The sequence below is a fragment of the Schistocerca cancellata genome, chromosome 7, assembly GCF_023864275.1.
Source record: "Schistocerca cancellata isolate TAMUIC-IGC-003103 chromosome 7, iqSchCanc2.1, whole genome shotgun sequence".
Taxonomy (NCBI): domain Eukaryota; kingdom Metazoa; phylum Arthropoda; class Insecta; order Orthoptera; family Acrididae; genus Schistocerca; species Schistocerca cancellata.
Genome location: NC_064632.1, coordinates 545,111,769 through 545,134,048, shown reverse-complemented (window position 1 = coordinate 545,134,048; position 22,280 = coordinate 545,111,769). Strand labels below are relative to the sequence as shown.

The following is a 22,280-nucleotide window of genomic DNA, read 5'->3' as shown; positions in this document are numbered from 1 at the left end:
TTTCCTCTCTGTGATTGTGTGGCAGCAGGTGCAGTCACATTATGTAGAGAGTGGAAAATCCCTGGTAAATAGGACAATAGTGGTGCACATAGGCCTTACTGCGGAGGAATGGACAGTGTTCTGTAGTCAGTGTGAAGGCAAGCTATTTAAGGGGTGAGAGCTTGAAATAAAACCTTGGCTGGTACCCAGGCTACGAGGTGGTGGCCCCACCAGGAAATGCAGAGGCTGTCAACTGAGAACCTACAGCACCAAAAAGTTTCAAATGACAGAAACTAAAAGGAGAAATAGCCAGATGGACTGTAAGGATAAGACCTGCAAAGGCCTGAAAGAAAAACCCACATTGAATTTAGGACTGTAAGAACATTGAGAGAGGCAGGAAGTAATATGGGTCATGAAAGAGAATATTATGCCTAACAGGGAAATATAAATGAGCTGTACAGTATCACCAAAGGACTCTCAAAGAAGAACTTTAGACATGAAAAACCAATTAAGATCAAGGATGGGATGATGCTACAACCCAACAGACACAGCTACAGGAATGGGAGGAGCATTTAAAGAAGCTGTTAACTCAGTAAGACAACCAAGAGAAACAGGCAAGAGATGTTCCAGAGGAAGTTGAAGCACAGCAAGGAATAAATTTGCAGTGTCCCACAGTGGGTGAAATCAGGAGTGCATTGAGAAGCACAAGAAATGCGAAGACTCCAGGCCTAGACAGTACAGCACCATAGTGCTAACAAGCTGATATCGAAAGTGCTGTTCAACTACTTCACCCCTTGCTGAAGTGTATTTGGCTCAGAGATATCTCCAAAGGAGTGGAAAAGTGGATTGGTGGTAAAGATCTTAAAAAAAGAAAATTTGTTGGATTGTAATAACTGACATGGTATTACATTGCTGTCAGTGCCCAGTAACATCCTCAACAGAGTTATGTAAAATAAGATTAAAGATTCAGTTGAAAAAAGAGTGTGTAAAGAAAAGGCTTGTTTTCAGGCCCAATGCAGTTGTGTTGATCTTTTTAAGACTCCTAGGATCATATTATAGCAAAGCAAATAATTCCAGGCAACCATGTACCTAGCACTCATTGATTCTGAAAAGGCCTTTGATTATGTGAAACATCAAGTGCACGGGCACGTGTTGCAGAAGTATGGTATTCCACAGCAGATTCTAAACATCTGTACTATGGTCACAAATGTTCTGTACTCCACAAGGAAAATATCACAGAGCCAGTAGAGGTAACAACTGGAGTCCAACGGGGTTGTACTTTGTCACCAACACTCTTCCTCTTGTCCTTGACTCAGTTGTGAGAGAGTCACAGCAAGCGGGAGATGAGGAATCCAATAGGGGATCCATGAATGTCGGGATGATTTGGATTTCTCAGACAATAAAGTTTTATTAGCTCAAAGGCTGACAGATATGAAAGCTAACCTAAACTTGCCGAAGAAAGAAGCAGAGATTGGTGACCTCAAGATACATATAGGTAAAACAAAGGAAATGAGAATTAATTCTGGAAACATGGAAGTGCCACTGTCTATAGTGGAGATTGTCAATTCATTCCTGTACCTGGGTGGTGTGGTGATAGTAGATGCTGGAGCCGTAGATGATGTGAAGAACTGCATAAAGAAGGCAAATGCAGCCTTCATACAACTGTATCCAATATGGAGAAACAGAAACATCAAATGAAAAACTAAAACTCATATTTTTAATACGAATGTGAAAGCAGTCGTTCTCTACACCAGTGAAAGATGGGAAAGTAGACAAAAAAATGGCAGTTACAGAACTTGAATAATTAGCTGTCTCTGGCATGCCAAAGAAAAAAAAAGTAATGAGGATCTCTGAAGAAAAACAAACCAGATGCCTATAGAAGAACAGATACATGAGAGAAAATGGAGATGGATGGGGCACACATTGAGAAAGCCAGATGGAGCATTCAAAAAGGAGGCATTGGACTGGAATCCTCAAGTAACATGGAAAAGAGGAAGGCCTAGAATTACATGGAAGAGGACGGTGGAAGCAGAAGCAATGAGAATTGGCAACAGTTGGGCGGAGTTGAGGAAAATAGCCGAAGACACAGATGGATGGCGAGTTCTCCTGGAGTGCCCTGTGCCTCCAAAGGGACCAAAGAAGTTAAGTCAGTGAGTCATGTTACATCAGCAAGAACTATTAAATCGGCATTAGTGGTACATAACCTGGCTTTTAACTCTGCACTGTGGGCATCTATTGTTGCGTTTAATTGCTCACAAAACTGTTTTAAATTTTCCAGCAGATTCTCTTCCAAATTTCTTGTCAGGACTGGCATATGGTTAAAACACTAATAAGTTTACAACCACTCTTCTCTAATCAGTCACTGTCAAAGTATGAGTTTCTTCTCCAGTCAGTCACTTTCAAACTGATGTGGAGTGACTGATACTTCAACAGTGACTGATTGGCGAAGAGTTGTTGTAAACTTATTAGTTTTTAGTTGTATGTCAGCACTGACAAGAACTATGGAATACATAAATAACTCGCTGCCCTCTGTTGAGTTGTTGTAGGTTGTTTAGCAACTAACAGAGTTAGCATTCTTATACAACAGTATCTTTTGTTGATAACTTCATTTTCAGAATGAATTTTCACTCTGCAGCAGAGTATGCACTGATTTGAAACTTCGTGGTAGGAAGTTTCACTTTGATTGTTGCTTATCAAAAAAAAATTTTCTTCTTAAATGCTTGACCTTCCATACTTGTGTTTAGCAGTGCAGAATAGAACAATGGAAAATCCAGAATGGAATAATGACAATGTATGAAAAGGATAAATTGCTACTTACCATATAGTGGCGATGTTGAGTCACAGACAGGCGGAAAAAAAGACTGCTAAGCAAGTAAGCTTTCAACCAAAAGGTTTTGTTCTGAATTAGACACCATATGCAACACAGACACATATGCCGCTGTCTTCGGCTACCGAAGCCAGACTGTGAGCAACAGCGCATGATGGCAGAAGCAGTCTGGGTGGTGGGAGTAAGGAAGAGGCTGGAGCAAGGAGGGAGAGGGATAGCAGGATAGGGGTGGAGGACGGTATAGTTAGTGCTGCTTTTGGGAGCAAACAGGGATGAGGTGGGGAGAGGATAGGGCAGATAGGTGCAGCCGGGAGGTTAGATTTTGGGGGGGGGGGGGGGGGGTGGAAAAGAGGGAAGTAAAGAGACTGTGGCGACATTGGTGGAATAGAAGGCTGTGTAGTTGTGTAATGCTGGATTGAGAGCAGAGAAGGGGGTAGGTCAGGTGGATTGCGGAATATGGATGTAGATGTAGATAGGTGGGTGATGGATGGTGACTTTTAAAGGTTGAGGCCAGAGGTTTATGGAAATGTAGGATATATTACAGGGTGAGTTCCCACCTGTGCATTTCAGGAAAGCTGGTGTTGCTAGGAAGGATTCACATGGTACAGGCTGTAAAGCAGTTTTTGAAATGAACAACTTGTGTTGAGCAGTGTGCTGGCTACTAGGTGGTCCAACTGTTTGCTGGCCACAGTTTGTCAGTGGACATTCGTGCGGACAGAAAGCTTGTTGGTTGTCATGCCTGTGTAGAACACAGCACAGTGGTTGCAGCTTAGCTTGTAGATCACATGACAGGTATCACAGTTAGTCCTGCCTTTGGTGGAATAAGTGATGCTTGTGAGGGGACTGGAGTAGGTGGTGGTGGGAGGATGTATGGAACAAGTCTTGCATCTAGGTCTATTACAGGGATATGAGCCATGAGACAAGGGATTGTGAGCAGGGATTGTGGAGGGATAGACAAGGACATTGTGTAGGTTTACTGAGCGGCAGTATACCACTGTGGGATTGCGAGGATATTGGGTAGGACATTCTTCATTTCAGGGCGTGACAAGAGATAATTGAAATGCTGGTGCAGAATGTGATTCAGTTGCTCCAGTCCCAGGTGGTACTGAGTCACAAGGGGAGTGCTCCTCTGTGGCTGGCTGGTCAGACTTTGGGAGATGGTGGGTGACTGGAGAGACAAGGCACCATCTTTTCAAGGTTGGGAGGGTAATTTCGGTGTGTGGAGGCCACAGTGAGACCCGCGGTGTATTTCAGGAGGGACTGACCACTACAGATGCAATGGCAGGTGTATGGGCTGTATGGGAAGGACTTCTTGGTATGAAATTGGTGGCAGCTGTCGAAGTGGAGGTGTTGGTGGTGATTTTTAGGTTTGATATGAACGAAGGTACTGATGTAGCCACCTTTGAAGTGAGGTCAACATCGAGGAAAGTGGCTTGTTGGGGTGAGGAGGACCAGGTGAAACAAATGGGGGAGAAGGTGTTGCGGTTCTGGAGAAATGTGGATAGGGTGTCCTCACACTCAATCCAGATCACGAAGATGTCATCAGTGAATCTAAACTGTGTGAGGGGTTTGGGATTTTGGGTGATTAGGAAGGATTCCTCTAGATGGCCCTTGAATAGATAGGATAGTGCCATGCAGGTGCCCATTGCTGTACATTCATGTAGGTTTGTTTTTGCCTTTCACTATCAGCCTACTTCTTCAGGTTTCATCTTGGTTCCCCATACTTCATCATTTCATCCTTTTTGTGATTTTTCCCACGTATTTTGGTGTGTTTTTGCAAATTTTTTTGCACTTATTTCAATGTTATTTATGTATTTGTATGCCCTTTTATCTCCCACCATAGATCCTTGCTACTTTCACATGTGCCAATACAGAGAAGTTTCCTTATCCCTCACCTGAGGCCAGTCTCACCTACTGGTCTTGCATTGTTTCTTGGCATGTGGAATCTCCCCCAGAGGACCTTACCATCAGATCACTCATCTCCGGCCACAATCCTTCCTTCCACAATGACTTCCATCTGTTCAGATTCCACCAGTCCTTAACCCTCACCAACATAGTCCAAAACCATATAAATCACTCCCAAACCTCCTTGCAAAACGTCCTTTCCATCCATAAAATTTTCCTGCTGAGCAGTCCAAAATCTCACCCATTAAAACTCTTGCTCTCCAGAAAGTAGAGCAGCTGGCACAACACCACCTCAAAAAACTCTCCAACCTGTTTACATTCTATGCCTGCCTTGTTTTACCACTATCCACCAATTCTACAACAGCCTCCAAAACTTCCCAACCTCCCCTCAGCCGTACCTTTTGCCCCACTCCCAAATCCAGTCATGGTGGACTTACTAAAGACCTTCTCTCCTTCTCCTTGTCCCTACAGTTAAAACACTTTTTTGCCACCAACACCACCAATTAGACTCAACCAAAGACCAGTGTTGAAACCTGCCTGTCTCAGTTCACTCCTCCATCCAACTGTGATACACCCCCACTGCCCACAAATTACCCCGTGTTAACTTTCCAAATTCTCCAAATCCCTCAACATGCAAGTTAGTCTGCAGAGAAAACCACAATTCACAACTTAAAAACTGATCCTGGCTTATAATCCTACCTGCTCACAAAGGCTCCACACTGTCGTTGTGAACCACAAGAATTACCTGGTTGAAGGACTCCTCCAGCTGTAACATTCATCCGCCTACAAACCCTGCCACAGTGACCCCATTCCAGATATCCAGCAGGATATCCAGTCTCTCCTCAAATCCTTAGCACCCCTGTCAGAACCTCTCCCTGTAGTCTGTACTCTCCTCACTCCTATCACTCCCTGCACAACTACCTTCTATTTTGTTGTTGTTGTTGTTGTTGTGGTCTTCAGTCCTGAGACTGGTTTGAAGCAGCTCTCCATGCTACTCTATCCTGTGCAAGCTTCTTCATCTCCCAGTACCTTCTGTAACCTACGTCCTTCTGAATCTGTTTAGTGTATTCATCTCTTGCTCTCCCTCTATGATTTTTACCCTCCATGCTGCCCTCCAATACTAAATTGGTGATCCCTTGATCTCTCAGAACATGTCCTACCAACCGATCCCTTCTTCTAGTCAAGTTGTGCCACCAACTCCTCTTCTCCCCAATTCTATTCAACACCTCCTCATTAGTTATGTGATCTACCCATCTAATCTTTAGCATTCTTCTGTAGCACCACTTTTCGAAAGCTTCTATTCTCTTCCTGTCCAAACTATTTACTGTCCACATTTCACCTCCATACACGTCTACACTCCATACAAATACTTTCAGAAACGAATTCCTGACACTTAAATCTATAATCGATATCAACAAATTTCCCTTGTTCAGAAATGCTTTCCTTGCCATTGCCAGTCTACATTTTATATCCTCTCTATTTCGACCATCACCAGTTATTTTGCTCCCCAAATAGCAAAACTCATTTACTACTTGAAGCGTCTCATTTCCTAACCTAATTCCCACATCATCACCTGATTTAATTCGACTACATTCCATTATCCTCATTTTGCTTTTGTTGATGTTCATCTTATATCCTACTTTCAAGATACTGTCCAATCCGTTCAACTGCTCTTCCAAGTCCTTTGCTGTCTCTGACAGAATTAAAATGTCATCAGCGAACCTCAAAGTTTTTATTTCTTCTCCATGGATTTTAATACCTACTCCAAATTTTTCTTTTGTTTCCTTTACTGCTTGCTCAATATAAAGATTGAATAACATCGGGGATAGGCTAAAGTCCTGCCTCACTCCCTTCCCAACCACTGCTTCCCTTTCATGCCCCTCGACTCTTTATAACTGCCATCTGGTTTCTGTACAAATTGTAAATGGCGTTTCACTCCCTGTATTTTACCCCTGCCACCTTCAAAATTTGAAAGAGAGTATTCCAGTCAACATTGTCAAAAGCTTTCTCTAAGTCTACGAATGCTAGAAATATAGGTTTGCCTTCTCTTAATCTATTTTCTAAGATAAGTCTTAGGGTCAGTATTGCTTCACGTGTTCCAACACTTCTATGGAATCCAAACTGATCTTCCCCGAGGTCGGCTTCTACCAGTTTTTCCATTTGTCTGTAAAGAATTCGTGTTAGTATTTTCAGCCGTGGCTTATTAAACTGATAGTTTGGTAATTTTCACATCTGTCAACACCTGCTTTCTTTGAGATTGGAATTATTGTAATCTTCTTGAAGTCTAAGGGTATTTCGCCTGTCTCATACATCTTGCTCACCAGATGGTAGAGTTTTGTCAGGACTGTTCTCCCAAGGCCGTCAGTAGTTCTAATGGAATGTTCTCTACTCCCAGGGCTTTGTTTCGACTTAGGTCTTTCGGTGCTTTGTCAAACTCTTCACGCAGTATTGTATCTCCCATTTCATCTACATCCTCTTCCATTTCCATAAAATTGTCCTCAAGTACATCGCTCTTGTATAGACCCTCTATATACTCCTTCCACCTTTCTGCTTTCCCTTCCTTGCTTAGAACTGGGTTTCCATCTGAGGTCTTGATACTCATACAAGTGGTTCTCTTTTCTCCAAAGGTCTCTTTAATTTTCCTGTAGGCAGTATCTATCTTACCCCTAGTGAGATAAGCCTCTACATCCTTACATTTGTCCTCTAGCCATCCCTGTTTAGCCATTTTGCACTTTCTGTCAGTCTCATTTTTGAGACGTTTATATTCCTTTTTGCCTGCTTCCTTCTATATGCTTTCTAAAGTCAATAAACCCAACCACCCAGGATGCCCGATTGTGGCCATTTACTGTGCCCCCACTGGGAGAATATCTGCTGCCATAGACCAACCCCTTCAGTCTTATTACCCACAGTCTTCCTCCTGTATAAAAGGTACTTACTGTTTCCTCCTCTGACTCTCCACAGATCCTATTCCTTTACCCCAAAATGCCCTGCTCATCACCACTGATGCCATCTCCTTTTACATTAACTTGTGTAATGTCCATGGCCTTGCTGCTATTGAACACTACTTTTCCCTGCACTCGACCGATACCAAACATACAACCTCGTTCCTGGTCACCATGACCAACTATATTCTTACCCACAATTACCTCCCCTTTGACGGCATCACCTACAAACTAATCCACGGTATGGCAGCCAGTACGTGTCTGGTATCATTTAGTCTCAATCTATTCATAAGTCATACAGAGGAATCCTTCATAACACCCAGAATCTCAAACCCCTCACCTGATGCAAATACCTGGATGACATCTTTGTGATCTGGAGCAAGGGTGATGATACCCTAATGCCCTATCCACATTCCTCCAGAATCTCAGCACCTGGTTCTCCTCAACCCAACAAGCTGCCTTTCTTGATGTTGACCTCCACTTCAAAGATGGCTTCATCAGTACCTCCATCCATATCAGACCTACAAACCACCATAAATACCTTCACTTCAAGAGCTGCCACCAGTTCCATACCAAGAAGTCCCTTCCATATAGCCTACCCGCCTATCGCTGACACATCTGTGGTGACGATCAGTCCCTCTTGAAATATACCAAGGATCTCACTGAGGCCTTCACAGACTGTAATTATCCTCCCAACCTTGCCTTATCTCTCCAGTCACCCACCATCTCCCAAAGTCCCAACCACTCACAGAGGAGCAGTCCCCTCATGACTGAGTACCACCAAGGGCTGGAGCAGCTGAATCACATTCTTCCCCAGGGTTTTGACCATCTCCCATCATGCCATGGAATGTCCTACGTGCTATCCTCACCATCACTCCCACAGTGGTTTTCCATTGTCCACCGAGCCTACACAATATCCTCGTCCATCCCTACACAAACCCTGCTGCCATTCTCTTGTCTCATGGCTCATATTCCTGTAATAGACCTAGAAGGAAGACTTGTCCCATGCATCCTCCCACCACAACTTACTCCAGTCCAGTCACAAGCATCACCTATCCCATCAAAGGCAGGGCTATCTGTGGAACAAGTCATATGATCTACAAGCTTTCTGTCCACGTAAATGGCCACTGACAAACTGTATCCAGGAAACAGTTGGACCATCCAATTGCCAGCACACTGCTCGGCACAAGTCATTCATTTCAAAAACTGCTTCCCAGTCTGTGCCATGTGGATCCTTCCTAGCAACACTACCTTTCCTGAAATGCTCAGGTGGGAACTCTCCCTGTAATATATCCCACATTCCAATAACCCTCCTGGCCTTGCTCGACCTTTATCAATCACCATCCTTCACCCACCTATCCCCTTCCCTGTTCCCACTCCAGCACTACACAGCCTTCTATTCCACCAGCGCACCCCACAGCTCATCCCTATATGCCCCCACAAGCAGCACTTTACTGTCCCTCACCCCTACCCTGCTATTCCCCTCCCTCCCTGCCTGCCCCAGCCTCCTCTTTACCCCCATCACCCAGATTGTTTTGTCCCACACACACTGTTGCTCGCAGTCTGGCCTCACCAGCCAGACACAGAGAGAGAGAGAGAGAGAGAGAGAGAGAGAGAGAGAGAGAGAGAGAGAGTGTGTGTGTGTGTGTGTGTGTGTGTGTGTGTATACACACACACACACACACACACACACACCAAACGAAAGCGTTGGTATGTTGATAGACACACAAACACACACGCAAATTTCAAGCTTCCCACAGTTGCTTCATCCGGAAAGAGGGAAGGGGAGGGAAAGACGAAAGGATGTGGGTTTTAAGGGATCGGAAAGACTTATCTTAGGGGGGAAAAAGGACAGGTATACACTCGCGCACACACACACACATATCCATCTGCACATATACAGACACAAGCAGACATATGTAAAGGCAAAGATGTTGTTGATTGACAGGTGAGGTATGAGCGGCGGCAACTTGAAATTAGTGGAGGTTGAGGCCTGGTGGGCGACGGGAAGAGAGGATATATTGAAGGGCAAGTTCCCATCTCCGGAGTTCTGACTGGTTGGTGTTAGTGGGAAGTATCCAGATAACCCGGATGGTGTAACACTGTGCCAAGATGTGCTGGCCGTGCGCCAAGGCATGTTTAGCCACAGGGTGATCCTCATTACCGACAAACACTGTCTGCCTGTGTCCATTCATGCGAATGGACAGTTTGTTGCTGGTCATTCCCACATAGAAAGCTTCACATTGTAGGCAGGTAAGTTGGTAAATCACGTGGGTGCTTTTCACACGTGGCTCTGCCTTTGATCGTGTACACCTTCCGGGTTACAGGACTGGAGTAGGTGGTGGTGGGAGGGTGCATGGGACAGGTTTTACACCGGGAGGGGTTACAAGGGTAGGAGCCAGAGTGTAGGGAAGGTGGTTTGGGGATTTCATAGGGATGAACCAAGAGGTTACGAAGGTTAGGTGGATGGTGGAAAGACACTCTTGGTGGAGTGGGGAGGATTTCATGAAGGATGGATCTCATTTCAGGGCAGGATTCGAGGAAGTCGTATCCCTGCTGGAGAGCCACATTCAGAGCCTGATCCAGTCCCGGAAAGTATCCTGTCACAAGTGGGGCACTTTTGGGGTTCTTCTGTGGGAGGTTCTGGGTTTGAGGGGATGAGGAATTGGCTCTGGTTATTTGCTTCTGTACCAGGTCGGGAGGGTAGTTGCGGGATGCGAAAGCTGTTTTCAGGTTGTTGGTGTAATGATTCAGGGATTCGGGACTGGAGCAGATTCGTTTGCCACGAAGACCTTAGCTGTAGGGAAGGGACCGTTTGATACCTGCGCCCGAAGACAGCAGACCGATCTTAGCCGACGCCAACTCTGGGACAACAACGATGAACAAGAAGATGTGGGTGCAGAATGGTGTAGGTCACCATCACCGCAAGCTAGCCGCTGGAGAGGACGCTCCCCAACACGCTGATCAAGGTCTCCATCGCCGTTTAGAAGCTCCAGACGATCACCTAGCCGCCGCAACCTGGAAAACTAAAGGGTGCAACCTTCCTTGGAGGTGAGACCGCCGAAGAGAAAAATCCTCCGCCATCGATCACTACAAAAATGATTGGAGACTACATCGATATCCTCATGGATGGCTGACCAGCCTAAGCTCTTGTGGACTCTGGAGCATCATATTCAGTCATTTCGAAGAAGTACCGTCGCCAGTTGCAGAAAACCGTATTCTCTGCTGAAGGTGGTTAATGGGAAATTTGTAAAACCTACAGGAAGATGTACCATTCATGTGGCCATACACAGCCCTTAGAATTCATCGTCTTACAAGAGTGTAGTCATGACGTCATTCTTGGATGGGGCTTTTTGAAAGCTTCTCAGGCAATTATAGATAGATTGCAGTTGCTTGAAGATTATGCTAGGGTAGATGAGATACTGTGGACAGGAAGATGTGCATCCGAGTGTGTGGAGACTGTGCGTGCTGGATGAAATGATCATTCCTGCAGTCAACGCTAGGAAGGTAACTGTCGTGTCATGCCACGCATCAACCCATGGATCTTGTAGTGGAAGGTAAGAGAGGCATACCACTGAGGAATACCTTGGTCATCCCAGCCTCTGTCATCTCGTTTAAGAATGGATTCGGTGAATTGTGGATAGTTAACAGTCGCCGAGAACCGCAGATCCTTCCAAGACACATGTGCGTAGCAAACGCTGAGCCATAAATTGAAGAACAGCTGAGAGTCATAGAAACCTCCATGCCGAGTCTGTGGGCAAAATTAGTCCTACCACTATGAGACAAGATCTAGCTTGACTATCACCAAATCTCACTAAAGAACAAAAGAAGAAGCTACTTGCCATTCTTCAAGAGTTCTCTGAATGTGCTTCAGTCCACAGGTGAAGAGCAAATTAGACAAATCGAAGGTGAAACACCGGATCAGCACTGGAGGCCATCAACCAATAAGCCAGAGAGCACACTGTGTGTCAGCAACGGAACATCGAATAATTCGTGACGAGGTAGAGAAAATGATGAAGAATGCCATCATTCAGCCTTCGCAGAGCCCGTGGTCGTCACCAGTGGTCTTCGTCCCCGAATTAACGATACACTAGATTGTGTGAATGGGGCTAAGTTTTTCTCAGTCAATACTGGACGTGTACTCGGGATACTGGCAAATCGAAGTAGATAAGGCTGATCGTGAGAAAACTCATCACCCCTGAGGGCCTGTATGAGTTTAAGGTAATGCTGTTTGCTTTGTGTAATGCTCCAGCAACTTTTGAACAGATGATGGATAATCTTCTACGTCACCTGAAGTGGTTGATGTGTCTGTTATTTAGATGACATTATAGTGTTCTCAGAGACATTTTATGAACATATAAAAAGACTGAGGGCCATTCTTAAGTGTCTCCAACAAGGTGGACTGAAACTTAATCCATGAAAGTGTCTCTTTGGAGCAAAAGAAATCAAAATACTTGAACATCTTGTGTCAAATGAAGGTGTGCGGCCAGACCTAGGAAAGGTGAGAGCTATAATGGAATTTCCTATTCCTAAAATTATTAGAGACGTGAGAAGCTTCCTCAGATTATGATCTTATTACCATCATTTTAACAAAGACTTTTGCATCAAAGCCAGGGCACTCCAAGAGTTGTTAAAAGCTGATGCTAAATTTATCTGGGGTGGTGCTCAACAAGATTCGATGTACTGCGAAAAGCTCTGATGACTGACCCTGAACTTGGTCTGTATGATGAGAGAGCACCTACAGACCTACACTCAGATGCCAGTGGGTATGGGATCGGTGCTGTCCTGGCGCAAATTTCAGATGGAAAAGAGAAGTTTATAGCCTATGCTTCTAGGACACTTACAAAAGCCGAGAGAAACTACTCAACTACAGAAAGAGAATGTCTTGCTGTGATCTGGGCCATGTGCAAATTTCGACAGTATCTCTATGGAAGGCCATTCACAGGCCTTAAGGATCCAACAGGACGACTCGCCAGGTGGGCACTATGTCTTCAAGAATATGACATTACCATAGTGTACAAAAGTGGAAGAAAACACTGAGATGCCGACTGTCTCTCAAGAAACCCCGTGCAAGACCATCAAGACTTTGATGAAGATAGTGACTGTCTTGCTGCACTCAGGCTCTCTCTGCTGAGCAGAAGAAGGATGCCAAGATATCTCAAATTATGCTTGCCTTAAATTGGTCAGAGGATGTGAAAGGACAGTTTAAGGTAGTTAATGGATTGCTTTGCAAGAAAAACTTTGATCAGTTTGGAAAGAGGTGGCTGCCATTGATTCCTGAACACATGCTCCTACATGTTCTACAGAAATTCCATGACACACCTGAGGCCGGACATTTAGATTTATGAAGACATACAATAGAATCCACAAGAGATTTTTCTGGCCAGGTTTATTTAGGAGTGTCCGTCACAATGTATCGTACTGCCGAGAGTGCCAGAGGAGAAAGGCAGTTCCTCAGAAACCACCTGGCCGATTCATACCAATTCCACCAGCCGAAACATCTTTCCAGTGTGTTGGAATTGACCTCCTCGGACGATTTCCAATGTCTGCTAGTGGCAATAGATGGATTATTGTTTGCACTGATTTTCTGACACACTATGCCATTACAAAAACTGTGAAAACAGCCGAAGCATCTGAGGTAGCCAAATTCATTGTGGAAGACATTGTATTAAAACACGGTGTCCCAAGGTCGTTAATTACAGATCGAGGGAAAGTTTTTCAGTCGAATCTTGTGACAGAGATAAACCGTTGGTGCAACATTACTCATCACATGACAACTGCCTACCATCCGCAAACTAACGGGCTTACTGAATGCTTTAATAATACCTTGGCCAACATGCTATCAATGTTCGTCGGTGTTGAGCAGAGTAACTGGGATGAGGTGTTACCTTTCATGACGTTTGCCTAAAACACTGCCAAACAGGACACCACAGGGTTTATGACATTTTTCCTGGTGCAGGGGCGTGAGGCAACTACGATGATGGACACTGTGCTTCCGTTCACTCCTGATGACGTGGATGACGACTACATTGGCCAGGTGTTAACCAGAGCTGAGGAAGCTCAGCAGTTAGCTTGACTCCGCATGCTGCAGGCTCAAGAAAACGATCGCCGAAGGTATGACGCAAGCCACTGCCAAGTTGTCTACCAACCTGGTGATCTTGTCTGGATCTTCACTCCTGTTCGAAAGACTGGTCTCTCTGAGAAGCTCCTCAGGCACTACTTTGGACTTTATAAGGTTGTAAGACAGTTGTCTGATGTTACTTATGAAGTTAAAGATTTCGACCCCGACACAAGACGACGAAAAACCCGAGATACGGTCGACGTCCTTCGAATGAAGCCCTACAAGACTCCTGCAATCCGGGGTAAATTTGAAGCTCCAACAACAGGCAACAAGCGGAAAGGTGACGAAGAACGTAGTGGCAAAAGAAGTTCCAAGGAGATCACTGCCAGGGCGAGCATCAGTCATTGGGAGTCAGAGTACGCAGGACTGATGACTCGTTCCCGGACTAGGAGGACGTAACACCGAGACGCTGTTCTCTTCAGGAGGGAGCAATGTCGTAGAAGAAGCTGAGTGGAACTGTGGTGTAGTGGTTATGATACTAAACTTTGCACTGAAGGTCCTGGACTGTAGAATTTTAATTTCTATATTCGGTTCGAGTACATTCTAGAAGTATCCACATATGTAAAGAATCATTGTACTGGAATATTCTGTAGCTGTATATATACTGTATACGTTCTGGCCGGAGGCAGATCGCTCTGCGCTCTTGTATGTGCAAGTGGTGAATAAACCTTTGTTAAGGGAAGTTAGTGTTCGTCATTCAGCTACTTACACCTTCTTCTATGTGACAGTGTTTTCATTTTTTAACTACACACTTCTTAACATTCTGTTGTTAACAACAGTGATAATTTCCCATTTTGTAGTTATTATTAGCATTCTTCAGGAACTTGGTCCAATTCCAACATTTATTGTTCTGGATGGTGTCACAAAGATTTGTGATTTTCCCTCCTTTGAGAATATTAACTTTTCATAGTTTTGATTTTTAGGTGAGCTAAAAATTATTGAGTACTACTTTGCTCATTATAGCTGTTGACTGCAGCTGTGTAAATTTCTTGGACTTCCCTTCTGCAGTATGGAATATTACTAGAAGGAAGATTCTTTAACTCAACATAAAATTCTTTGAAATAAATACAAAGTGAACCTTCAGTAGTATTTTCCATATATTCCATACAGCACAATACAGTTAGCTCTTCTAAACAAGACTTTCTTGATTTGTCTGCTGTTTCTTCATGAATTGTTTCCAATATTGTTATTGCTGGAGCATTTACTCTGGATTTACTGCAAAACCCCAATCTGGGATGATGATGAATGAAATGTGAAGAGGTGGCCACACAGGTACTTTCTCTTATGCAGTTACTGCAATCGCCATCCCATCCAGAAGACACTATGCATCCCTAAGTATACTCACCACATGCAAAAAAACATAACAAAACCACACAAATGTTTTGGTCTTCTAAATGTTAAGCCATTATTTCTTCCATTGTCAAATGTAACACCATACTTTCAAAAGCTGCATTTTGACTAGGCGCATTTTCCTTTATTTAAAGCATCTTCAGTTTTCCTTGTTTTTTCTCCATGAGAGATCTTAAAAAGAAAAAGACAGCATGTATATACAGCCTATACAAAATATTCCTTTGCTGGAGACAATTGATTGACAAAAGTTGTATGAAGTGATTAAAGACATTATTGTTGAGTTAGGCCTTTGCGAAAATAGTAAAAAATCATACAGCAAAAACCTTCTCATGAACTTTCCATTTTTTTTTTTGTCTGTTTAATTGCTTACTGTAAACTACTCAGCCATTTTCTGATAACAAATGACAAATTTTAAAATGGTAATGTTACATCACAACAGTTCCATCTAGAAATTGTAAGAATTTAAAAGCTGACCCTTGTAGATAACCTGGCCTTGATGCTAGAGGTCTTTCGCACCAAGTATAAGATTATTTTTATAAATTTTTATTTATTTGTTTATTTTTTTTAAGATAAAGAAAATAACAGAACAGTTCTAATAATTTTCCTGACTTGCATGGGGTGAAGTGTTTGTTGCCGTCAGGTTTTCAAATCTTTTCCCCAGTAAATAGTATTCCTCAAGTGATTGTGGAGTGGTATTGTTGTGTACATAGTTCCGCGTAGTCAGTGCGTACACAACTTTCCCACTAGAGCGCGCCCCGCTAAGCACAACAGCGCAGGCGCAGCGCTCGTCCATCTCCCCTCGCACTACAAGATGGCGCTGTCTTAGAGACAGACCAAATTCTGCTTCCGCCGATCCGCTTATTAATATGTGACGCAGCCAATGAGATTGCTGCTAATGTAGAACCTTTTCTCCTCGCGGATCACACTCGCGCAGTGATACCTGAATGCGCGAGGTGGTATAACGAGTGTACAGACCTCCGATTAGTCAGTATGCATTAGTCTACATTTGTCTATAGTCAAGTTTCAGTCTGCGCCTAATAAGATGACCATATTCCTGTACATTGCCATGAAGAGAAATGTATAGACACTTTGTCAAGGATCAGAGATATGTGAGAATAAGATTAACGTAGCAAGAGCAAAGGAACTTCAGATTGTCAATTGTAAACAGCATTGAGAATCAAGTTACGTAATGTCTATCCTTTTTATTATTTTAATAAATGTGGGTGAAAATTAATCAAGTTCTGTTTAAAGTTGGTCACCGTCAATCTGCTACTCTAGGCCTGCAAGTGGCATTCTATTGTCTGACCTAACGGCAGAAGATAAACACGCCACGATAAGGCCACGAGACATATTGCTGACACTTGCCTACTTCGTTAGAGCGACAAGTCAAATAATCTGATGGTGTGTGTACCGAAGGTCTTACAGTACGCACACCACAGGTATCTTATTAGAAGTGGCAACCAATAGCTCATTTTCATACAGCTCATTGTAGTTTTACTGTAACAGAACTCATAATGGGTGACATTGTTTTCAATTTTAAACTGTTTCTTTAAGTTGATAGGAAAATTTTAAGGCTTTCACAGCTGAAGTCACTCACCCAGGAATACTTTTAGTTAGACAATCTCTGTAGGTAGCATAAATGTAGAAACTGGTGAACAGTTGATTGCTCATAATTTAGTACATTGCTCACAATTTAGTACCACTGTACAGACAAACTTCCAAGAGCCTGTACTACAACTGATTGAGAGTAGGGATACCATTTGGGATCGAATCAAAGGAATACTTTGCACATTAGGACTCAGAGATTTGAACAGGGTAAAATTTCTTGTGTGACTAACAGCTGAAGAAGCTCAGCTTCATTATAAAATTACTGAAGTGTGATGGACATACGTAGGACAATAAATTACCGAACAGTAATCTAGGACACCTGTCAGCGTTACAGAGAATCTCAGTTTCCAGTGAAATACATTGACTGACTCAAGCGTGGACACTCTCTTACTGCCCATCAATTTTTCTTTGGCTTATGTTTGGGACTCAGCTCTGTATTGAATTTAATGTATCTGTGCACAGCTTCAACAGTCTTTGTCTGCTCTGATTCCCTCATTGTACCACTGTCGACCCATCAGGTTCTCAGTAGAAGTGGGGGGAACCGTTCAGAATAATCTTCCACTACTGTAAAGACAAGAGAAAGGGGACATACCCATGTGATCAGCACCTGGACAAGCTATAGTTGATATTAGTCACCAGCACACTTTCAGAACACACCCTTCCAAACACACTGCTGTTATAAAATTTTGGATAGGTCAGAATCCTGTAGCACATGAGGTTTTAGTATTATCAGATGGCACAGCTGCCTACAATGTGTTAGTCTTTTAACATAGTGTAGTTTATTTAATTTACCCTCAGTTTTAACCACCAGTGAGACAAGGACCATTTAAAGTTTTGATTAGCCTCTTTATTTGTTCCCAAAATGTTGAGAACAAGATTTTGACATGTCCTCGAAGTTTTCCATCCATCCGTGAGCTGCATAAATATGCTATACTGTGTAACACATATTTTATTTCTCAGTTCTTAATAAATTTTGTAATATGGTGCATAATGAAAATTGTGAAGAATTCTGATCAGAAAGTTTCTAGTAATTAAATATAGATACCATTCATTTATGAAAATTGATTTCATTGTGTGTCATTGAAGATTTTCTTGCTTTACAGAAACTGGTGTTGTATCTGTGCCACATACACTACGTAAAAATTTTCCTGCAAAGCTGTGTTGTACGCTAAGTTCTTGGCAACCAGTTACTTGGGAAGAATATAAGAGTGCTGTGTACACTGCCACTCTGGTGAAAGAGAACTTTGTTACTCATGCCGACTCATTCTACGTGTGTGTTTTGACCAGAGGAACTGGTAGGTGTTTGTTAAATTTTTATGTAATGTGGCAAATTGTGTCTCACAAGTAGCAGATAACCTATTTTCAGGGAAGTATTGCCATACAGTAGTTCTTTTCATCTTCACTTTACATGTTGACTAATAGATTTCATATTTGTGTATTGTTGCCAATGTGAATGCAGTGGAAAACCTGCATTTCGCTTTGACTGGGCCTATAATGAAGTAATGTAGATGTGGCATAATATGGGAAAAGATTGAAAAGAGTCAAATGCTATTGGTAGTAGAGGAGTACAAGATGGCATCACATTATTCTAAGTATGTCAAAGAAAGTTTGAGTGGCTCTGTAAACAATAAAATGAAAGAACATATGCCTGAGTATTGCAGCGAGTATTGTATTGAACAGCTTCAGTAACTGGGAAGCATATGTACATAGCAATTTCAATATTGATCCCACTTCAGATAGTATTGTTCGGAGTAGTAACAAGTAGCAGGGAACAGCACTACAGTGATCGATAGTTTATTTCTAAATCCAAACCTCTGTCATGAAGTAGATGTTAGCCCTGTAATTATTCACCTGATCACATGGTGCATACAGTAACAATAAAGCATCCTCTTTGATCAAATTTAGCTAAAAAGAGAAAAGTACAATTTATTAAAATATAGGACAGAATTGCTAGCCAGTACATACATTTAGGAGGTGATATATTTAGTAATATTTAGTAAATTAACAGTATGGCACACTATCCAAGCTTTTGTAAATGTTTGCTCTTTTCTTTTAGGGAAGAGGCAGGTAGGTTAGGGGAGATTAAAATGGAAGGACAAGTGAAGCATGGATCCACCTGTAGTGAGGGCGGGTGTAGACAAAGATGCAAGTATTGTATTCAGAAAAGGTGTAAACCAGTGTCTCAAATGATGTGACTATGTCGAATGCCAATTTCTCAATCTCTATTGGGTGGAAAATCACAGGATCCTCCTCCCACCCCCCCCCCACCCCCCAGCCCTTAATAGATGAGACAATCACTACATGAAGAAAGGGGTTACTCAGCATGTAATAGAGTACGTGTGGTGTGCATATGGCGCAGGGGGAGGGGGCGTACAATTCCACATCTATTATAAAATTGCAACCAAAACTGAAGACAGGTCAGCCACATTACTTTGAGTGGGAACTTTTGCCCTTGCAAATCGGAAAAAAGAATTGTTAATATATTATCAGGAAACTGCTGGAGCATTCATTTAAATTCCCAGAATTAGTAACATTTAATACCAACATTGCATTAGGGGCAGAAAGTTCATGAAGACTGCAGATAAATAGCAGCAAAATTCTAAATTCAGAATGGAATATAAACACAATGGACAAAAAATTAGACATCACCAGGAGACAACAAACTAAAGCAGTGTAATGTTGCCTCTGGCTTTCACAATGGTCTCAACTTGGCAATAAAGAGACTCCATAAATGTTTTTGTGTATATCATATCTAGCTGAAGCCACTCATTGGTGATAAACTCCATAAGCCACCAAATGGTGGGGATGTTGGCTGCCAAAGTTCACTTGCTCTTCCAGATAGCCTCATACACTTTCTTTGATATATTCCCCATGGGAAATATATATATAAAAAACAAAGATGCTGTAACTTACCAAATGAGAAAGTGCTAGTATGTTGTTAGACACAATAAAATAAAAAACACACAAATATTCAAGCATCAGGAAAGAGGGAAGGAGAGGGAAAGATGAAAGGATGTGGGTTTTAAGGGAGAGGGTAAGGAGTCATTCCAATCCTGGAAGTGGAAAGACTTACCTTAAGGGAAAAAAAGGACAGGTATACACTCGCACATCAAAGCCACTAACAAGCAACAGTACTTCCCTTATGACAGCTGCCACCCATTCCATATCAAACGGTCCCTTCCCTACAGCTTAGGTCTTCATGGCAAACGAATCTGCTCCAGTCCTGAATCCCTGAAGCATTACACCAATAACCTGAAAACAGCTTTTGTATCCCACAACTACCCTCCCGACCTGGTACAGAAGCAAATAGCTGGAGCCACTTCCTCATCCCGTCAAACCCAGAACCTCCCACAGAAGAACCCCAAAAGTGCCCCACTTGTGACAGGATACTTTCCGGGACTGGATCAGACTCTGAATTTGGTGCTCCAGCAGGGATATGACTTCCTCAAATCCTGCCCTGAAATGAGATCCATCCTTCATGAAATCCTCCCCACTCCACCAAGAGTGTTTTTCCGCCATCCACCTAACCTTCGTTACCTCTTGGTTCATCCCTATGAAATCCCCAAACCACCTTCCCTACCCTCTGGCTCCTACCCTTGTAACCACCCCTGGTGTAAAACCTGTCCCATGCACCCTCCCACCACCACCTACTCCAGTCCTGTAACCCGGAAGGTGTACACGATCAAAGACAGAGCCACGTGTGAAAGCACCCACGTGATTTACCAACTGACATGCCTACCCTGTGAAGCCTTCTATGTGTTAATGACCAGCAACAAACTGTCCATTCACATGAACGGACACAGGCAGACAGTGTTTGTTGGTAATGAGGATCACCCTGTGGCTAAACATGCCTTGGTGCACGGCCAGCACATCTTGGCACAGTGTTACACTGTCCGGGTTATCTGGAGATGGGAACTTGCCCTTCAATATATCCTCTCTTCCCGTTACCCACCAGGCCTCGACCTCCACTAATTTCAAGTTGCCGCCGCTCATACCTCACCTGTCATTCAACAACATCTTTGCCTCTGTACTTCCACCTCGACTGACATCTCTGCCCAACCTCTTTGCATTTACATATGTCTGCCTGTGTCTGTACATGTGCGGATGGATATGTGTGTGTGTGTGTGTGCGCGAGTGTATGCCTGTCCTTTTTTCCCCTTAAGGTAAGTCTTTCCACTCCCGGGATAGGAATGACTCCTTACCCTCTCCCTTAAAACCCACATCCTGTTGTTTTTCCTGATGAAGCAACCATGGGTTGCGAAAGCTTGAATATTTGTGTGTGTGTTTGTGTGATAGTGAGCCTGTCAAAGTCAGAATGTTTGCCAACCAGGAACAAAGACATGCTGCCCTTTGATGGTATGTGTTGTCATCTTAGAAAACTGAAGTGTCCACAACATACTCATCACGAAGATGCAGAAGAAGTGGCAACAGTTGTACGCCAAAGATTTTCAAGTAAACTTCTTAGTTCATGGTCAGGGTAAAATGAATGAATGGGCCAAAGTCATGGTATAAAAAATACCTCCATAACATCACAGGACCCCTCCAGTCCAAACTGTACCCTCCACACACTGCAGGTTGATCTACTCGGTTGGACGGTAGACCATTCAACACCATACACTGTACATTATTTGAAAGAGACAAAATTGTGACTCTTCAGATCGCACCACATCTCCAAAAATGTTCAAACGTGTGTGAATTCCTAAGGGACCAAACTGCTGAAGTCATCAATCCCTAGACTTACACACTACTTAAACTAACTTATGCTAAGGACAACACACACATCCATGCCCAAGGGAGGACTCGAACCTCCAGCAGGAGGGACTGTGCTATCCGTGACATGGCTCCTCTAACTGCGCAGCAACTCCGCATGGCACAGTTAGGTGCTGTCTAATTTCTGTGTTGTTTGGCCCATCAAAGACATTCAAGATTATGTGGCGCAGGGACCATGGTATTTTGCATTGCACAACTGCAAATGACTGTTGAATGCCTTTCCCTTCATGTTTTTCATACAGAATATAGTCAAAATGAACCTGCGGTCATTGAAAGCAACAGTACCTGTTGGGTTGAAACCAAATCTCGTTAATGAGGTGTGATAGTTGTCTCTAGTCCACATCAGTCATGATATTTTTGTTACCTCTGTTGAGATGCAATGTTATATGGTTTTGAGCGGCACAACATTCATTATAGAAATATTGGACAGTCAGTGTTGGTTCACAATATTGTCGTGGACATTTCCAAATATGATAGTGCCTTTCTACACTGTCACATCTCAGCATGTAACCATCTTACTGCACTGATTCCATAGAGCCAACTGGCACACACCACTTCACAGCCCTTATTTCAATCACTACAGTAGAGCCTCGATTATCCAACCTCCGATTAACTGACTTCACAGATATCTGGCGATCTGTCTGCACCCTGCACTGAAAAGTGTGCTAGCGTTATTGGTTGATTTTACTTCTGTCACACCAAGTCCAATGCACTTAATCACGATTCTTCAAAAATGTAAACATATCAGCACTTCCTGTTTATTACAAAGCTAAAAAGG

The 22,280-nt window shown here is 43.1% G+C and overlaps 1 protein-coding gene across 1 annotated transcript in view; it reads left to right on the top strand.

Annotated features, from left to right (window-relative positions):
- Positions 1–22,280, top strand: part of LOC126092299 (THO complex subunit 5 homolog) — a 170,567-nt gene that overhangs the window by 111,447 nt on the left and 36,840 nt on the right. Inside the window, exon 11 of the mRNA XM_049907819.1 lies at positions 17,836–18,027. Within this exon, the coding sequence (XP_049763776.1) occupies positions 17,836–18,027 (192 nt within the window). The remainder of the gene's footprint in view (positions 1–17,835; positions 18,028–22,280) is intronic.